At 32.0% G+C, this 20,593-nt stretch overlaps 3 protein-coding genes across 8 annotated transcripts in view; 1 reads left to right on the forward strand and 2 right to left on the reverse strand.

The window, feature by feature from the left end:
* The window catches only part of LOC125855069 (floral homeotic protein PMADS 1), a 287,719-nt gene that overhangs the window by 39,110 nt on the left and 228,016 nt on the right, over positions 1–20,593 (reverse strand). The gene's annotated exons all lie outside the window — the stretch shown is intronic.
* LOC125855058 (probable cysteine protease RD19C) lies at positions 8,213–10,566 on the reverse strand. Its single transcript, XM_049534708.1, has 4 exons — positions 10,087–10,566; positions 9,868–9,987; positions 8,823–9,066; positions 8,213–8,710 (listed from the first exon to the last, which is right to left on the reverse strand). The coding sequence occupies exons 1-4, from the start codon at positions 10,528–10,530 to the stop codon at positions 8,427–8,429; spliced, it is 1,092 nt and encodes a 363-aa protein (XP_049390665.1). The 5' UTR covers positions 10,531–10,566; the 3' UTR covers positions 8,213–8,426.
* LOC125855067 (uncharacterized) lies at positions 15,173–19,550 on the forward strand. 5 transcript variants are annotated; one of them, XM_049534719.1, is made up of 3 exons: positions 15,173–15,445; positions 16,334–17,287; positions 19,235–19,550. In XM_049534719.1, the coding sequence occupies exon 2, from the start codon at positions 16,513–16,515 to the stop codon at positions 17,281–17,283; it is 771 nt and encodes a 256-aa protein (XP_049390676.1). In that variant the 5' UTR covers positions 15,173–15,445; positions 16,334–16,512; the 3' UTR covers positions 17,284–17,287; positions 19,235–19,550. The 5 variants fall into 5 exon arrangements, with proteins under 5 accessions (XP_049390676.1, XP_049390679.1, XP_049390677.1 ...); XM_049534722.1 differs by lacking the exon at positions 19,235–19,550 and adding an exon at positions 19,061–19,082; XM_049534720.1 differs by lacking the exon at positions 19,235–19,550 and adding an exon at positions 18,139–18,156.

Raw genomic sequence — 20,593 nt, forward strand, 5'->3', positions numbered from 1 at the left:
ATTATGTTATGTATTATATTTTTAGATTAAAATTTTTATCTTATCATTTTAATTTTGTGCATTCTTCATAGTAAAAAGTTAATAATAATATCAAATTATATTAAAGTGATGAAAATTTTAAAAAATTGAAATATTATTAATTCGGAATGAAAGTAGTGTATATCAAATAATATATTTTTTAAAATGTCATATTACATTTAAAAAGAATTACGGATGTTAGATATTTAATTAGTGACCTTATATTAAAAATAATGTGTTAATTACAAAATAATAGAAATATAATAAAATAATGAAAAAGTGAAATAAAGAGTGTGAATAGTAATTCTCCAAATTTGGAGAACTACTATTCACCTCTCTATAAATGAAGAATAGAGAGTTAATTAAAGAGTGGTTGGAGAGCCCATTCTCTATTTTACTCTCCAAATATAGAGAATGAAGAGTAAAATAGAGGTGGGTTGGAGATGTTTCAAGTGTAAACTCACTTGTACATATTATATGAACTTCAGGTCACTAATATATTATGAACTTTAAATTTTGAATATTCCCCTAACTTCGAGTATACTTTAAGATAGACAAATAAAACAAACCTTGTTATTTTTTCTTCTTCTTCAAATTAGACTAGACATAGAAAGGTGTGAATAATAAATTAAAGATAAAGAGATTGAAAGTAAATGGTGGTATAATATGTTTAAGTACATTTTTGTGGCAGAATACGAGAAGAGCTTTTAACTATATATATATAGGCTACCCTTTTCTTCATTTAGAGAGAGCTGAAAATGCGGAGAAGCTTTCCTTTGATTCGAAATTTCTGAAACTAAGTACTCTCTTCTTTATTAGGGCAAACAACTTATAGTACAATACACACATTAACTACTTTTTTTTTTCTTCCCAAGGCTTTACTGCCATTGGGTTCTTAGATGCTTGGTTTCTTTATTTGTTCGTTTCGTAGAGTATATAAGAATAGTACTGAATATAATGTATTAGTAATGTTGACGTTAGGAGTGTTAAGATAGTGTCTTCTATATCTATTGTTTGGTGTATTAAGGTAGTTGTGTCGTTAATCATGTTTATTGGTGTATTAATAACTCTTGCATGAGTTTATTCATGCTAATAACATGTTTGTTATGTCTTAGTTGTACAAACCTGATAATACTAAATAGGTTGTATAACTAATATATGTATATTATTTATACATAGATTGAAAACTTTATCAAATAAAGGATTAAATAATGTCATGACATGTATATATGTTAGTATTATTTTCTTCTAGCACACTAACGTATATACAACTCGTATGAGCGTGGTTGAACTGGTCATAGCGAGTTATACTTGTTATAATACTTTTAATTCTAATCGCATAAAAAGAAATTATAGAAAATCGATTTGACTATGAGTTTGCTCAGACATTGAATTTTGTATTTTTTTTAAAAATCCTTTAATATGAACTTAATAACTAAAACGAGCTATGAGGTTATTCATAAGTTCATAGATTTAAATGAAAAAAAAAAGTTCATAATTAAATTTCAAATCCTGGCTTTTATTATAATTTTTCTTTTTAAAATAATATATGCTAGCTAGGTGGTGGAAGTTTGGAAGTATCCATTGTATTGATCATATCAATGAACATTGTTGTGATTATCCATTAAGTACTTATATGTCCCAATCAAGTTTATTGTGGCCAATATTTAGCTTTTATAGTACAGTAAAGTTTCTGTAATTTGTCAAAGATAGTGTAATTCAGAGAAGTGGCAGATTTATTGTGAGGAATAATAAATGACTTTGCACATTTTAGAAACTATTGTTTCCTAGACATGCCAATTTTCTTTTTACTGCACCTGCCTCCTTTTAATAAGGTCCCCAAACAACAACTACTACCTTTTTTTTTCTTTTTTTTCTGGGGATTTATACACACATTATCCAGGGTGTATATCAATTTTTTGCACTATGTATAAAGTTGTGTCTTTTTGTGACCTAGCTAATCTAAATATATTAGTGTCTGATAATTTCGTAGCTAAACAGTAGAAATTTCATGTTAATCACATTTAGTGATGGATTAACTGGATGAGGGGAAGTGCTTGCCTATTTCATTACAACATTCTCTTCTAGATAATCGGATAAGAATGGATTATATATATAAGAAAATTTAAGTAACGAGGGTTTAGGAAGATTTTTAGCGATAAATTATAATTGTGAACGCAATAACTGATTCAACACAGAAATAAAACTTTGCTACTGCTTCATTTAGCTTGAGGTAATGATCTTGAACTTCTTTCATTTTGCTTATACTTCTTCCATCCATTTTTACTTGTTCAGTATTAACTCGATATATTCCTTAAGGAGAAACAAATATATAATTTTACTATACCGTTCTTTGAATATAATAAATTCAATATTTTAAAAAATATCTGCAGTTAATAAATTTCTTTTGTCTTGGTACAATAGAAATACTACACGAATAAATTCGACTTATATTTACATTGTCTTACCAACATAAGTTGTAGTGGCCAATAAGATGGTTGAGATACTTCCATCCTTCCCTGAAAATAAAAATAAAAAATTTACTCCAAATTTAATCGAGCATCAATACAAATATTGAGAATATTACTCTGATTCCTTTTTTACCCTCTGGATTATCACAGCTCGTGATCTGGCAGTGTGAAAAAAATGAGTAAAGATGGTATGAATGATAAGGGTTGTTTTGGGGATTGGAGAAGTATTGTCCTATCGCTATCGTTTGTTTCTCCTTAAGTCAAAATGCAACTACTTGTTTGCCTACCTGAAACTCAAGGCACTCCACATTAATATTATATCATTTTTCACTACCATACCTTTGATTTTCACATATTATCATCGATAGCAAATATCAGGTAACTTTTTAGTTTAAAAAAATTACATTAATAAATTAGTAAAATGCGAATTATGCCATTTTGACATATTAGAACACTTGTTATTAACTCTTGATTGAATCAATAACCTGCTCATTTATAGTACATATTTATTAACTCATGAAATCATCTTGACTCATCTGAATTCAGCTCAACCGGTTAATTTAACACTTGAAAAACAGGAGAAGAGCATCTCAAAGTATGGGGCAAAGATCTTGCGTTTTGACTTTGTCTCCCGGGATCCACCACAGGTTGGATTTGAGAACCGTGTGATGGTAGTATTTTGCATCACTATCTATTGTTTTTTTTTCTCTCTAAAAATGCTCGGGGCATCTACGACTTATTTATTACTCCAATTGCTTTTTTTTTTTTTTTTTAAAGACTTATTGAGAGCTTATACTACTCTCTATCCAACACTTTACGTGATATCATTATTACTCGAAGAGTCAAATAAGTTTTTACTTAATCGTAATATATGACATTTTGAATTATTAAATATTTTTTCTTAAATGGTTCTGATTCTTATATAACCAATCGTGTCATATAAAATGAAACTGATCGCGGAACTAATTACCATACAAGATGGGTTGCTAATTTCTACATCTCCCAAAAATTCTCCCAACTGCCTAAATTTTTTTTTGTGAGTGGAGGATTGGTAGAAATTAAAGATTGGAAAACAACACAAAACTAATTATGTCAAAATCACTTAGTTAGTAATAGTATGTACTTGAGTTTTTTTTAAAAAAATTTAGTTAGGTAAAAGAAGAGAAATTAGTAGGAAAAAAAATGAAAAACAGTGATTGCAATTAAGAGAAAAAATCCAAAAATAATGATACAATACACACTAGGATATGAACAAATAGGTTAATAGGGTGTGGAGAATTTAGGAAATAGTAGGCTGAGGCCTCCACCAAAAAATCAATCAAAGAAGCCAGCGTGCCTCTTCATTCTGTAATGTTTTTGGTATTTGAGCTTTTAAAATATAAATAAAATAAAAATAATTTATTTTATAAAATGTGGTCCAAAATTTTACCTTTTAGTCTTCATAAATGTCAGTAGTACTCTACATTCCAACATAAAATACATTTTACTATTCAAATTTAGTGACTGCAATAATAATTAATGTGTCTTTTGGACCCCTAATAATAATATAATGTCTTCAAATAACAACAATTGTAGTACTACATTCTTCTATCCCATCTGTACGTCTATCTGCAAGATTGGGACCTAATGCCATGAGGATTCTGTTGTGACCTTATGAAAGGGTAATTGAATTGGTGTATTTGGCTATCAATCCAAATGATCACACTACATTAGGACCCTACTCCGCTATGCTAGAAGACTGAGTAGCTTCAGTTTATTACCAACCTCGAGTTCAACAACTTATCAAGTTGCAAATGTTATGAAGTCATTAAGGCTATATATGACTTAACAAATTGTAATTGTAATGCAGTTATTAAAACATGTTAAAGTTAGGTCATGATCAGTGCAAAAATATATTGAAAAGGATGGTGAAATTTTGAGAAATTTGTTTTGAGGAGTATTCTAGTTTGGCAAAATCTAACAAGTCTAATGTTCATTTTGATAAGAAATAGATATTGGACTAATTAACTCAATTACAAAAGCAACTTCGATATGTGAGAATTGTTTAAGATCATATAAAAAAATTTGAGGCCCAACTGGTGTGGAACTCAATAACCTCGGAATACTTAGGATTAGAATTTAGACATATCGAACATGGAAATATCATGGGAGCACACAGTCGGTTAAAGTAAACTATGAATGAGCTCAAAAGTTGAGGATTTTGAAGAACACATAGAGAGAATGATTCAAGTCCAATCGATGTGTAATTCAACACGTTATAATAATTAGTATTTGAGGTTGCTATTCTAGAATTCCAATCATGTAAAGTTCAAATTTGAGTCTAACACATCTCTAACAAATATTCTTTTCCAACTTCAATCAACTTCAAATATTATTTTTAATTTTCATCTTTCAACCAATATTCTTGACACTATTATTTTGTCTAAAGAAGACACAAGCTTAACCCAATTTGACTAAATTTTCTTTCATAGGGACCTTATATTATGTAAATAATTCCAAGAAAATGAGCATGTATTTCCACGTTATTCAACAGCATTATGAATCCATAAAAATAATGTAGTAGACATGGGTTCCGTCTTTTGGGGTGAATGCAAATAAATCCAAATTATTTACTTATTTATAATAAATAAAATAAATAATAGAGGATATGATATGATGGACCAATAAATAATCGAAAATGGGACCGCTACACTTGGCCCACTTATTTCTAAATAGTCTTCTCATACGTATGGGCTTTACCGCATGCTTAATTTTCATGGAGTCCAGCAATTTGACCCGTATCTGTCATTTCACACCAATAGTTTCTCGAAACAATTCAATAGTCAAGAGATCACAATTAATTGTAGTATTTGAATCGTAAATAGGCTTACGGGTTTCTCCTTATAGAAAGTAGATATGCAGCAACCACGACTTGCTTTGGAAATTCTCACAAAGCGGATAAATTCCCTTTATTCACAACCTAGATATCTTTTAAGAATACAGAGCATTTTACTAAACCTAGACGTCATCTAATTGGATATTTTTTTGTTTACACCTATAATGATGTATTTGTTCATAAGGGGTTAGGTATGAGAAAGAGGACAAACTAACAGATTGTTTTTAACTTCCTGACTACAAATAATGGTGGAACGACTTAATTAGTTATCATATGACTCAATATATTGAACATATCGTCATGTCCTATCGAATTATCGCTCGATATTAATACTGGTTTACAATATTATAAATTTACGTCATGCTTTGGAGAAACAGGATCTCCTTTTAATGTGTGTTGCACACTTGCACTCTTCTTTTGTTGAATGTAATTGTCTTATCTATCTTATCACTACTTCAATAAGAATGACTTGTCATTCTCTGTTGCCCATCGTATTCTTGTCCGTTCAACAGTTTAACGGCCCATTTTGTAACTGTGCCAACACCATCATTTTAGAATTGACCATCGATAGAAAATGAGAAAGTTACGCGTATAAGCAAATATATAATAGTTAATTACTTAATACAGTTATAGTTTGCCTTAATTATAATTCGCGGCCTACTTTTAGCTATAATTACGCAGCTCAGCTTTTTAGTTTTGTATAATTCGCACGTTTGTATAATTCGAAATTTGTAAATTATATAACTGTTTACACTTCTGATGTTTGTAATTGTATAAATTTATTATTTTGAGTTTGTACAAAAATAACTGAATTATACAAATGTACCCGCGAATCATACAAACCTGTGAATTTATACAAATCCTCGAATTATACAAACTAGATAGCTTAAATTGTAGCTACAGCTCATAAATATGCAAACTAAAGCTATGGAGCATAATTAAATTTCTTATAGTGGCTATTTGTGAAAGTTCCTCATAAAAAATCAATCTACGTCTAGATCAATTTAGATACTTTCTGTTTCAATTTATTCGTTTTACTTTTCTATTAANCCTTAATTACAATTCGCAGCCTATTTTCAGCTATAATTACGCAGCTCATCTTTTTAATTTTGTATAATTCGCACATTTGTATAATTCGGAATTTGTATAATTTAGAATTTGTATAATATAATTTGTATAACTATTTACACTTCTGATGTTTGTAATTGTATAAATTCATTATTTTGAGTTTATACAAAAATAATTGAATTATACAAATGTACCCGTGAATTATACAAACCTGTGAATTTATACAAATCCGCGAATTAGACAAACTAGATAGCTTAAATTGTAGCTACAGCTCATAAATATGCAAACTAAAGCTATGGAGCATAATTAAATTTCTTATAGTGGCTATTTGTGAAAGTTCCTCATAAAAAATCAATCTACGTCTAGATCAATTTAGATACTTTCTGTTTCAATTTATTCGTTTTACTTTTCTATTAAATCCTTTTAAAAAGAATCTTTATTTATTTTAACTCACCACTTGATATGTTTAACATCATTTTAGAATCGACCATCTCTTAATCAATAAGAAATCAATCTACTTATTATGTTTTTAGAGATATAATTTTCTAAATAGTTTGCGAGTTCCATTTTAATTTATGTGTTTTGCTTTGTTTTATTGTATGCTTTCACTTTCTATATTTAGTATATCCTTCATTTTAATTTGTTTGTTTGATTTTTTATTTGATTTGACATGGAGTGTAAGAAAAGTAAAGATTTTTTTTTTAATTTTATAGTTTTAAATTAAAGATATGTTGTACTGAAATGTCTTTAATTTTGTGTTGTTAAACATATTATGTGAATAGTCGAAATTATGAGTCGCAAAAAAAGACAAACAAATCGAAATGAAAGTTTAACATTTTCATTTTACCCTTAACAACACTATCTTATATGATATGATATATTTAAGATTACAAGATTTATTAATGTCAGCTTTGATTTAAGAACGCAAAATTCAAAAATCTCACTTTTTAAAACTCTTGCCTAGTCTAATTAAAACATTCAAAATGACACGGCCCACAATATGTACAAGCCCATAAACGAAAAGGCCGCACTAGCCCATTTTGTACCTGTAGCCCAATTAAAACCCAACATAGAAAACAGACTGACCAATTTGAACATCCTTTTATACTGTGCACTACCTTGCAATTATAGTCGTCATATTTTTTTCTTCAGTTGTTCTTCCTTTCCATTACTACTTTGATTTACTTCACTTGAACGAAGGGATTTTCGAAAATAATCTTTTTATCTCCAAGACTACCTAAGGTCTACGTACACTTACCTTTCTCAGACTCTACTTTGTGAGATTTTACTGAATATATTGTTGTTGTAAAGTATGTTTCATAGACTTGTTAATTTTCTTTTGGAGAGATGCAGTGTTCTGCCATAAGCCCACAGAAACAGAATCGCATAAATATAAATTCTCTTGGGCCTAATTTACTTCATATTTCTCTGTGGAAGCGATGGAATCGGATCCTTTGTACTTGTGCCTATATCTTGTGTTGGTCTTTAATTTATGAAGTTCAATGCTCTAACTATTTTGTGGGCATACATTAATATTCTACGAGTTATCAGTTTCGAAAGAACGTATGGCCCCAGAAGGCATAAGTTCATTTGAAAGACATCCCATTAGGAACATTCATGAAACAGCAAACAGCTTAACTCTAGATGAACCAAGTTAACAAGTTCACATTGCAGCATGTTTTGTAAGTCAAGAACTCTGAAGCAGTGTACTATCGTTCTATAGGAGACGGAATATTGAAGCTCATAAGGGGGTAACAGACATTTCGAGCATTCAATATACATTGCAAATAACTTAAAAATTCAAACTCCAATTATTTGCAGTATAAACTACAGATACAAATCCCAGTGTACATGGTTTGAGGCACGATAATAAGGTGCTGATGAAATCTAAGACATGAGTTCACAATACATTACTGACCGATATATTTACAAAGATTAGGGTAATGGCAGTAAAATCCTTGTTCACAGACAAACATTCTTGGGATAAATTGATCTTAAAGATTAGGATTAGTAGTATGTGTGGCAGTCACGGTAGAGACCATGGCATCAACTCCACAGATATTGTGACCCCTGCAGATCTTGTAATATCCGTGTTCTCCCCAAGTCTTTCCCCAAGAGTTCTTGATGATCCAGTAAGGCTTATTCTTGAGACGAATAGGTGCAAAACCTTCAGAACCATAACCAACTAGGAGGACACCATGATCCTGACGCTTGAGGCAAATTAATGGGCATGAAATTCCTCTAACGTATGTCTGCATCCAAGCAGCATTGATCCCCACTGCAATTTACACCCAAAAAGAAAATCGATAAGTTTTCTGGTTTGCTCTCATTCACAAACTAGCAAACAACTTCAAACAACTTAAGCCTTTAGTTTATTATAGCTACATTACCTGCAAGAGGACCATGTTTAAGCAGGTTGGCAGCAATTTGGTCTTCATCAAGACCAACAACACTGAAGTTGGATACAGAAGCAGCAATTTTGCTCTTGTCAAAGTGGCATTTGCCATTCTTTCCAGTGTAAGGATAGTCTTTCTCCAGTTGGAGACCTCCAGCTTTCAGGGTATACTCAAAGGCACTAGTCATAAGACCACCGTCGCAACCTGCATCACAATCATTTTTTTCCACCGGGTCACACTGCAAAAGGGAACTTTTTATTACTTACTTAATATTAACACTTTAACAGGGTAAATCATATATGTATGTATTTAGCAGAAGAAAAGACAATAATCAGATACACACAGCTAGCCTCAACTTGAGGTTCATTTGTCTTTCTATGTTGCATCAAAGAAATAAAAACCATTTTAAATTCCTGAACCGCTAGATGATTCATTTCAAATAAAGATCATAGAACAATCCTATTTCCTTTTGCCTTTACACAACTGGTCATAACCCCAGTAGTACAGACACGCTAAAAGTTCTAATATTTAATCCTTTCCCAATTATTTTACTCTTCAACATAGATATAACTAGCTTTGGCAAGAAAACTCAATGATACAGAGTTTGGCACAACGTTTTACCCATTATATATGATATGTTTGAAAAACTAACCCAACTAATTTGAGATCGAGTCTGTTTAAAGAACATAAGTAACCATTGTTATTTACTGGCAGATATGAGAACCAAGAAAATAGAACAATCCTATATGCTTTTGCCTTGCACTCTCCCCAGCCCCAATAGTATGACTACCTAAAACAACTGTAAAGTTCAATCCTTTCCAACAGATAGCTAATCCGTATACCCTTTCAAACAGATTAGCTAATTCGATAAGAAATTTAAATGAATTATGCAGAGCTAAGCATATGATCAGAGCAAAATGACTAATATGTAAAGCAACACCAGCATAACATCACTAATTGCACATACACATAAATAAAGAAACAAAATGATATTGAACTGATCAAATTTTGAAAAGTCAACGGCAAGAAGAATACTAACCTCATGGTCACAGTCCACAAGCTGCTGTTCACTAAGGCTCACCAGCTCTCCAGTCGCCAAAAAGTGAGCTCCTTCCACTGCTCCAGTCGTACTGAATGACCAGCATGATCCACATGTGCCCTATAATAGTCAAAACCATCCATGATAAATACAAAATTAAAAAAATAACGGAAAACAATCAATTAATCACATAAACAAACATATCTCTATTAAAAATACCTGATTTTTAACATCGGTGACGGCTCCTTTCTCACGCCAGTCAAAATCAGCTGGAAGATCTTTAGTCGGGAGGATCGGAGCTTTCTCAGCGTTAAGATTAGGTCGGGGCTTGTTAAGTCCAAGGTAAGTCCGGCGAAACTCCGATGGAGTCAGATCGGAGAACTGCGTAATACCGTGCTCAGCGGAAGGGTCAAGGAGCTGGTGACGCTTGGCACGGCGAAGATTAGCCTTGAATACCTTCAATCTATGGTCATGTTCTTCTTGAGAAGCATAGATCTTTCCAAACTTAGCCTTAAAAAGTGAAAAGTGATGCTCGGCGTTTAACATATGGTTGTCATCGTTTTCCGATACGACTTGCCGGATCAACGGATCGTCGTCGGAGAAAGCAATCGCCGACGAGAAGAGTGCGAAAGCGAGAAGAGATAAGAGAAAAAGACGATCCATTGGAAGAGTGAAGAAGAAAAAGAAGAGATATTTTCTCATTTGTCTTCAGCTACTCGAGTTTATATTGGCTCCCAGAACATGGTAGGTATGGAACTTAGCCGTTGCGATTGTGACACGTGTGACTTTCACCTCATGATACGTGTGCTCACTGGTTGCTGGTACTCCTTTATCTTGTTCTTTTTCTATTACTATTTATTTTGAAATCCCATTAAATTCAAATCTGCACCAAAAGACCAGCACTTGGATGGTTGTGATTACGGGTGTGCACTATTTGAATTAAATCGAAAAATCAAATTAAATTAAATCAAATTCTATTTTGAATTGGTTTTTTGAATTTTTGGTTTGGTTTTGAATTAATAATTTACTTTGTTTGGTTTCGGATATATATATATATATAATGTTTAGAATTAAGTTGGAGTTAATCGCTTTTGTCTCCTTTTAGTTATTTTCATTATGATTTAGTTTATCTTTTTATGTTTGGACATCTATAATTGGTATACTTTAAGTATTGTGTTTTACGTTTTACTTGTAATTTATATTAAAAAGTATATTTAAGAAATTCAATAATATATATATGAAATAAATTGCAAATATAACATTGTTATATTTGTAATTATTGACAGAACCGATTAGCCGAACCGAAAAAATCCAAACCAAAAAGAGAAAAACCAACCCAAACCAAATTTATTTTGGTTCGGATTGGGTTACACTTCTTCAGAACCAAAAACTGAAAAACTCAAATTGAATAGTACAAAATCAAATCGAAAAACCGAATACACACCCCTAGTCACAATGTGTTTTATTGTTAGTTTAAGTATTAAGTTTGTTTTAGTTGTTAGTACTAAATTTTTTTTATATATGTTATATGGTTTGGTTCCATCATTTAATATTTTCTTTTCATATTATTTTTACTTATTATTTAATTATTTTACTTTTTATAGTAATTCTCTCACGTATTCTGTTATTTTGATCTACTTATCATTCAAATATTATAATCATTAAAACTATATTATACAATACATTGTGAAATTCATAATACATACCAACCTTTCAAACAGAGTGTAACAAAGACTATTTCATTAAGGTTCAAAATATAAGACATCTAATTAAAAATAAAAAAATATTTATCATTTCATCCGAGTTTTTGTTTTTTTAACTATTTTATTTGTTTCTACAAGTGGATGAGAAGACAATTTTGTAGATAACAACAAAAGAGAGGTTGCTTCCGTTGGTCACTATAAGTTAAAGGGTGTCTTTGAAATATCCTTTTATTTCCTTTTCATGGGGTCCATTTCTGGGACCCGCATTTGATATTTTATTGCCTAATCTTGAAAATTGATGAATGTAAAAATGATAAAATAAAATAAAAATTCCTAATCTTTTCCTTCTGGTTTAGGTAGGAGAAATTGTCAATACAAAAATCGAATTTTGCGGGTCAACAAATATAAAATAGGATCTCTAACTAATAGTAACTAATTAATTATCACCATTTATTTCCCTTTTAAAAATTTAAAACATAAATTCAAATATTGATAAAATATCAACGGTAGGATTGAGTGACTCAGTTCAGAATAATATCAAATATGACATTTATTTGATAAATTTAATTAAGAAATTTTGTTTTTATCATAATGATAAGCACTCAATTTAATTATAAGTGATATCAAAATCAAAGTGATCATAAATTTAATTTTCAAAAGCAACATGTTACATGAAGCATGTGTTGAGAGGGAGATTATTGAATAATGTCAATTTCCTATTATATGTGAAATTAAATTATAAACAAATTGTTGTGAAACAAATAATCAGGCCCATCTCAATACCTTTAAAAATGATGCACCTGTTTAAGACCCCAAATTTGAGAGGCCCTATATTTTAGTAATAGTATAATTCTCATTATAACATTATAACTCTTTTTTAACAAAAATAAAATAAAAATGTATTGTGTCTTTCATTTTATGTCTTTTTTTAATTTATTTCGAAACATTAAAGAATGTTTCGAAATTTTTTGTCAATCTCTAAATTTAACTTCCGCATGACATGTTTAAGATTACAAGATTAAAAAATATTTTGATATATATATATATATATATCTTTAATTTAACACCATAGAAAAAATAAAAAAAATCAATAAACAAAAATAACTTTGCATCTCAAAAATAAAAAAAACAAATTAATTAACAGTTAGGCCTCGAATTTATTTTTGGCTTTAAACCACTAATTAACTTGAGCCGATACTATCAATAATGTTATATGAACACAAATGTTAAGCCTTTTGGATAACCATATCCATCTGAGATAAGTATTATAGAAATGTATATATTTAAAATAGATATAATATTATATGAGTTTTTTTTGCTAATATGTAATCATGCTCAACAAAAAGATACAAATCATATATTACAAAATAGAGAACAAATATCGATTAAAGGAGTAAAATATAACAAGACAAACTAAAAAGCATGTAAAAATATATATATTCTCTTAAAATTCAAGAGGGCATGACAAAAAAAAGAAATGCAATTGATGAATATAGGAATTGTACTTCAACTAGATGGGAACTTGGGATTAAGATTTATAAACATATAAACTTTAAATATTTATACATTTAAATTAGGTCTAGAATATGACATGGATGATGAATAAACAAAATAAAAATGTGAAAAAATAGGAAATCATTCTCCTATATGAAATACATCCTTAGCTATCGCAATCTTTATTTATGTTTTAAAATAAAAATCGTAACATGATAAAAATTCAGTTAAAAAGCTTATACTAAAATTCTTTCAAAACAAAAAAGTTATTACGAATTCACGATAACAATCAATCCAAACATAGGAATAATTTTTTTCCCATTTTGAATCAGATTTTTTCATAGAATGCAGCTAGAATACAATAATTATCAACCACATATTATTTATGTCATTAAAAATGAGTGACTTTGACTACTAAAAAAATCTCCTGTCAAATTAGACGTGATTATCAAATTAATATTTATTTTTTTACGAAGATCTTTTTCCAAAGAATTGAAAATTTGAAGTGATAGAGTGCTAGTCGGTTAAAGTTAGTGTTAAAGTCCAATGTGACAAACACACTCTGTTAACCCACAAGAAAATTAGGGGAAAAAAATATGAGAGGAGACATCAGGCATGACGTACCATAAACTGTATTTGGACGGGATAGTTGGCCCAATTAGAGAAATGTAAAAAGTGAATGCATTATGTCTCAAATTACTTGTCATATTTTTTTTATACGTTTCTTAAAAGACATTAATTAATTTTATTTATTTATTTATATTACATTATTTATATATTAAAGATATAATTTTTCATCAAATATTTCATTTATTGAGGTGTTTAGTTTTTAAAAGCAAGGATAAAATAGAAAAAGTAATTAATTTATTTTGTATTTATAAAATAATGAATTTGAGATAATTAAAAGCTTGTGTTTCAGGTCAATAAAAGATTGCATAGACTTCTCTTAAGTCTTCCTGAATCATCGAGCTTGAGTTCTTCTGTTCAAGTGTATTTTTTTTATATAGAAATTACGATAAATAATTTGAAACGACGGAACAGTTCTTTTTAAATTGAAAAAGGAATGTTAGATAGAGCAGCTAAAATATCTATGTCCATTTCATTACTCATTACTCATCAGCCACTTGTGTGTTATCCACTAGCCAGCAGCCAATCAAACAAAATGAAATCAAAAGAGGACAACGTAAGCTATTATGTGCAAGAAAAGGTAAGTTATTTCTTAAAAGACATGTATGTATATTATTGTTCCCCATTTATTGGAGGCAAGTCATTCATGCTATAGTTTTTCGTTTTTACAAGGAAATGAAATTGATATAACACGATATAAACTGATTTATTAGATTAAATTCGAATAGATTAATTATAATATATTCCTTTAAAAGTTTAAGTAGATTAAATAACACCAATCTCTCAACATTTATTAGTATACAAAAACTTCATCGTAGAGTTGCTAGTATTAAAGTTGTCAAACTATTTATAGACCAAACCAACATCCCCAAAAATCTTTTTCCAAGACCATATGTTTTTTTCTCTTTGTAAACAGTCATACTTGTATAGTTATGTTTACGGAAAAAGCCGTCTGATGGAAAACTACTTTCACGTTCTGTTCACTCGAATGATCTTCGAGGCTATGTTTATATTGCACCAAAAATTAAGAGGTTATGTTATGAGCAAGTTGCGTTGTTATTTTGTTAGAATTTTACACCCTTTTTTTTTATGTATGGCCAAGAGATTGATTGACATAATATTTCCTCAAGATAGATGATGTGTTTTTGTGTCATTCTGCATCGGAGTAATTACGATACTAAACACTTTGATTAACTAGTTACCAAAATTTATGCAAAATGCATATATTGTGTATATTTCTACCATAATAGTAAACTAGTTATTGAACCGTACATATCTGTAACTTTCTCTTTTGCATATATTGAGTGATATTGTGTTGTCAATATTTAGGAGTCTGGCCCAATACTGGTTCAAACTAATGGGCCTGGTTCGAGCCCAACTGGGATCCAAAAGCCCAAACTTAAAGCATAGTTTGGGGCCTCTGTGGATCACATCAGAAGATTAACACCACGTCAGCTGATATATATCAACTCGCGCGTGGACTCCACGGCGTCAAATTCGACCCGGATCCGACTCTAATAGGTCCGGTTCCCGTTTTCACACTTTTGGAGCTGCACCTGAAGAGATTGCTCATTGCCCCGTCGAAGCGGAAGCGATTGCTGAAGAAGATCATGGGCATGGCAATGGTAGAAATAGTAACGATAAGCCAAATAGCGTAAATGAATATTGTTCAAATCGTAGTTGATTCTTAATCAGTAGCTAAAATCATTGTTTCTGTTGATCCGCTCTTCTCCGAGGACTCTTCGCGTCTTCAAGTAATTACCTTTGCCCTTTTATCTCAGCATATTCTTTCTGCGTGCATTAGAAGCTAAACTAAACATATTACCGTTTATTTATGTGTTTTATCTGAGTTGCCTATAGTCTTTGTTATCAATGACATTTTTGTGATGGAGATGGCTGAAACGAGATTAGGATTTAGGAGTATGGCTAAGAGCTACTGCCTGAGTATGTACAAAGACTTCGTCCTCAATGTGTGTACTGGGAGACAACTCAAAGTAATGTTAAAAGATAATACAAAGGGATTTTGGACAAGTTCTAGTTATTACTTATTACTATTGCACGTTTTGATAAATTTATGTACGTCAACGAATGGATTAATCTCTGTCGTTTTGGTTTCATAATGATATAGTTCTGCTTATCATTAAGGCTATTCCTTCATTCTGGACTATTATATGCCACTGGAATTTCAGTCATCAATTTTCTAGCAGCTGGTTTTGGTATTGATATTGGTATAGTTTAGTATTGAATTCTATGATGGAGCATCCTTGTAAGGATTCAAGAGGGATAAATCGTGCAGTGATCAGCCATAGAAAATTAAGTGGTAATCTCAAAATTGAGTGCTTTGCATGGCAATTGCTCACTTTGTAGAACTTCTCCTAACACTTTTTATAGTTTTGTTTGTCGTTGGTCACTGAACTAGTATATCATTTCTAACAGTAAAATTCTTTCCACCCACAAGAGGAGTTCTAGCTGGTCTTTAGTAATTGATTTGGGAACAAACCTAGTTGTGCTTCTTGTTTGTGTTGCTAAACTTTAGTCATTGTATGTGATTCGATGTATTTTGTAAATATTGACTAGTTCGTTTTTTCGTTTTGCTTCTTGATAAGTACTGTGTTTTGTTTGTTTTGTGTTTAACCTTGTAGGAATTCTACATAGAGTGATGGCAGAAGAGTCAACAACATGTGTCTGGCATGGCTAACGGCCCATCAGCAAGTCTCATAGACGACTTCCCTGAGCGAATTTCCGAAAAGAGTCCTTGAAAACAATCTTCTTAGGGGTGGTCTATAAACATAAGAGAGAAACAAAGTGAAAAAAAAAAGAGATGCTGGGATTTTCATATGGAGAGGTATTTCTGTTGCTTGGTGCTACTGCTGCTCTTATTGGACCTAAAGATCTACCAATCATCGCTAGAACACTAGGCAGATTTGCTGGGCGTTCCATTGGTTATGTTCAATTGGCCCGTGGCCAGTTAGAAAGTGTCATGCAGCAGTCCCAAGCTCGCCAGGTGCATAAGGAACTGCAAGATACCATGGCTCAACTAGAAGCTATACGTCATGAAATTCGAACAATCTCTTTTATGAATCCTGGTCCACTGACATCAAGGCTAGTGGACAACATCAACACTACAGCTGGGGATAACACGACTGCAAATGGACCTCAAAAATCTGATGAAGAGAGCACAATCGTTGAAAATGGACCTAAAAAATCTGATGAAGACATTACAATAGTTGAAAATAGACCTCAAAAATCTGATAAAGAGAGCAAAACAGTAACTATCACACCTAAGGAACATAATTCAAGGAACTCAGCTTTATCTGATATGCACAGCCAAGCAGCTGCTTATGCGAGATTAGCAGAGATGGCTCCTTTGAAATCTGTATCTATAGAGAGAGAAGGTCTGAGTGAACTGACCGATGAATCTGGCAGTATTGTTGTACTTCCTGTCTCTGCTGAAAGCGCAGGATTGTTGCCAAAACGTAAAGCTGGAGCAAAAGGGTCTGACATTATCTTAGAAGCAATACTGGAGGCAGATGTGGCAAAGAATGCCAAAGAATTTTTCTCACAGCCACAAAACCAATTAAAAAGTGAATGAAGAGGTTTACTTTCCAACTTTAAGACCAATTCTGTAATCTTTATTTATTAAAAGACAACACATTAGAGGTTTACTAAGTTTATGGTTCTTTTGAAGCCTATATGTTAGGCTTCCTCGTATTTAGGCAATGTGAATTACATTGCATCTAAAAAGCATAGATTTGCATAGAATAGCTTAGTTTGGTAGGTTTGTACTTTTGTTTGGTGATCCTCTATATCCTTCCTTTCAAAAGTTCTTAGCATGCTGAGTTGTATGATTTTGAACTATCATAGCTCTACTAACTAGTATGAAGTGCTATCTTTTCAGTTCTGGAATCAGCTCACACTTTGTTTTGTTGGCATTGCTTGAAAGCTTAAGTACTTCGGTCTACGAGGTGTATCCTAGGCCTCTTTCTGGTTATGTAATGTATCTGATTCCACATGATGTCATTTTCCAAGTTTGTGACCGTGTGTCATACCAGCTTCCAAGCATAGAAACCTTTCCATGATTCCCTTCAGAATATACAATACCATATGATGGGTGTGGCCTGTAAATTATGCTTTTGGCCTACTGGCAACATGGTTAACACATTAGTACACACTTCGTCTTGCGGTGATTGACCAACTTGTCAATATGTATGGGCACATGATGCCTATGAGGGTTCACCCACCTGATAATAGAATTCCTTTTTATTCTTCTTAGAACAAATGCACTCCTTTTTTGCTGCATTGAATATGTTCTTTAAAGTTAAAAACAGTGGGAACTGTTCTCCATGAAATTTAAAACAGTGGGAAGTGTTCTCCATGATCTTCTCTAATCTTTGGAGGAAAACTATTAGGATAACTGGGCCTCTGTATATCCATGGTCTCTGTGCAGGACAAGAAGAAAGCAGCTTCTATTAGAGGGCCAGAAGTTAATAGAACTGTGAGGGACCCATGGCGAACTTGAGGTATCATGTTTAAGTTCTTTGAAACACAACCAAATTTGGTTTGGATCAGTTAGTGCTAGAAGACTGATCAACCTGCATTATGTCATGCAATTGCGATGTCTATTCCATCATCAGTTAATTTTTTATTTTTTTTTGGTGCCAGAAAGAGAGAAAGTGAGATTTATTAGTCCTTTGTGAACTCCTCCTAAAATGACCAAGTAGTGATGTGGACAATAGATTTAATGATACAATGTTTTACTATCCATTAGCAATATTAGTCCAGAGTCCAGGTGCAACCGTACTGAAGAAAGATACAGTTCCAATAATGTTACTAACATACTACTGAATTCTCTTTAACTTTAGAAATTATAAACTTTTATTTGAAAGTCACAATTTCTCAAAGCAGTGGGAGCTTAGTGCATCGGGTTGCCATTTATAATGATAGATACTCTAAAGAAACCTAAGGTTTCAAAAGCGTGTTTGCACCGGGTTAGCATGAGGGAAGATGTAAATAAATGAATTAGAAGTCAATACGAAGCATTGGACGTATACATTTTAGGTTATAACAATAAGCGAGCTAGTTCTCGTCGCATGAACAATATTAGTTCATGTATTAGGTAACATTAGTCACATCTTATATGGTTCTGTAGGTTGAACCCTTAATATTTGCTTATATCTATTGACTAGTCCTTTACCCTCTCCAAATGTTTAGTTTGACTATTTTCAGGGTACCAAACCAAAAAAAAAAAGGAGAGGAGAATACATAAATGATTTGGAAGATGGTGCATGTCCTTCTTCAGCTATGCAGTGCATTTTCAACTATCCCATCCCAGATGGTGTAACCTAATTATCTTGCTTGTTTTGCAACAGTTTTTGAAAGAGATGGTGTATAAACTTCGCATGTGCANAAACCAAAAAAAAAAGGAGAGGAGAATACATAAATGATTTGGAAGATGGTGCATGCCCTTCTTCAGCTATGCAGTGCATTTTCAACTATCCCATCCCAGATGGTGTAACCTGATTATCTTGCTTGTTTTGCAACAGTTTTTGAAAGAGATGGTGTATAAACTTCGCATGTGCAACAAAAGAGGAGGAAACCAAGAGAACATTTTAGCTGAAGCCAGAGTATAAGAAATCTGCGAAGGATACAGGTGTCGAGCCAATTGTGTCTCCGTTTTAATTTATATTAGATGTGCAACGTAGAGTGATAGGTTTAGTCAGAAATTTTCAATATTTATCGATAGGTGTGTTGATATAATGTTGTTGTCAATCATGAGATGCATAGAGTTATGTGGATGGGATACTTACTGGAATGTGCTAACTTAACCTATTTTCTTTATTTTACTTTGCCTTTTAATTTTTTGCTTTCTAGCTGTATCTCCTAATAGATTTCCGCAATTTGATGTAGGCTGTTAATGCCATCAAAAGTTCTCCATCTCTGTTTAGCTGTTCAGTTTGCTTTTTCTTCCTTTTCTTCTTCTGCATCCTTAACAGAGTTATTGAAACTGGAATATAGGATTCCTTTATAAAGATCACACCTTCCCCTCCTAACCAAGTGAAGGGGAAAATGGAAGAGTTCAGCGACATCCTAATGATTTTTTTTCAGGAATATGGAGGAAGTTACTATTGCTGTGTCTTGCACTTGATGTCTCTACTGTGATTAAGCTTGCATCCTATAAGATCTACCTAGTTCGAGGGAAAATCAAACTTCATGCTATTTTGATGCTTGATCCACAATCTCAGCCATGCAATTTATTGAACATGCTGTCTTTGCTTGTACTGGTATTACTTAAACTTTTCATGGTTTGCACAGTTTACGTTTATTTGAAAGGAAAGAAATGGGGCTCAGGCTTTGCGTTTTTTCCTAAGGTGTATTATCGTCTGATAGAATTAGGTGGTTTATAGCAATCATAATCATATTATGTTGATATCAATCTCTGGTAGCTACGAATATTTGTACAGGGCCAATTTCCCATGATGGTAGTGTGACAATATATCAATTCCTTACGCATGTGACCTATGTCTTGAGTTGTAGCCATTTTGAGTGGTTCGTATAAATAGCTAATTGATTGTATGATGAGATAAGAATTCAGAAATATCTTCTGACGTGTAGTGCATGAACAGAATACTCTTTCGCACTAGCTTTCTGGTCTTTCCCTATAGAAAAAAATGGTAGGGTATAATTTGTTTCATAGATGGGGTATCTTTGGCACGAAGGACGGTTGTAGTTGCATAATTGGATCATGAAAATGGTTAGACATATTTTGGTAGTCTACGTTGGTGCTCTTCTGTACTCCTTGGAGTCGCCATTAGGTTCTGATCCAGGGTCTTCTCAACAAAGAAAAAAATTGGAAGCTTGTTGTTTGTAGTTTAATACTCCTAATAATTTGTTCGATTTTAAGG

The sequence above is a fragment of the Solanum stenotomum genome, chromosome 2 (assembly GCF_019186545.1).
Source record: "Solanum stenotomum isolate F172 chromosome 2, ASM1918654v1, whole genome shotgun sequence".
Classification (NCBI taxonomy): Eukaryota; Viridiplantae; Streptophyta; class Magnoliopsida; order Solanales; family Solanaceae; genus Solanum; species Solanum stenotomum.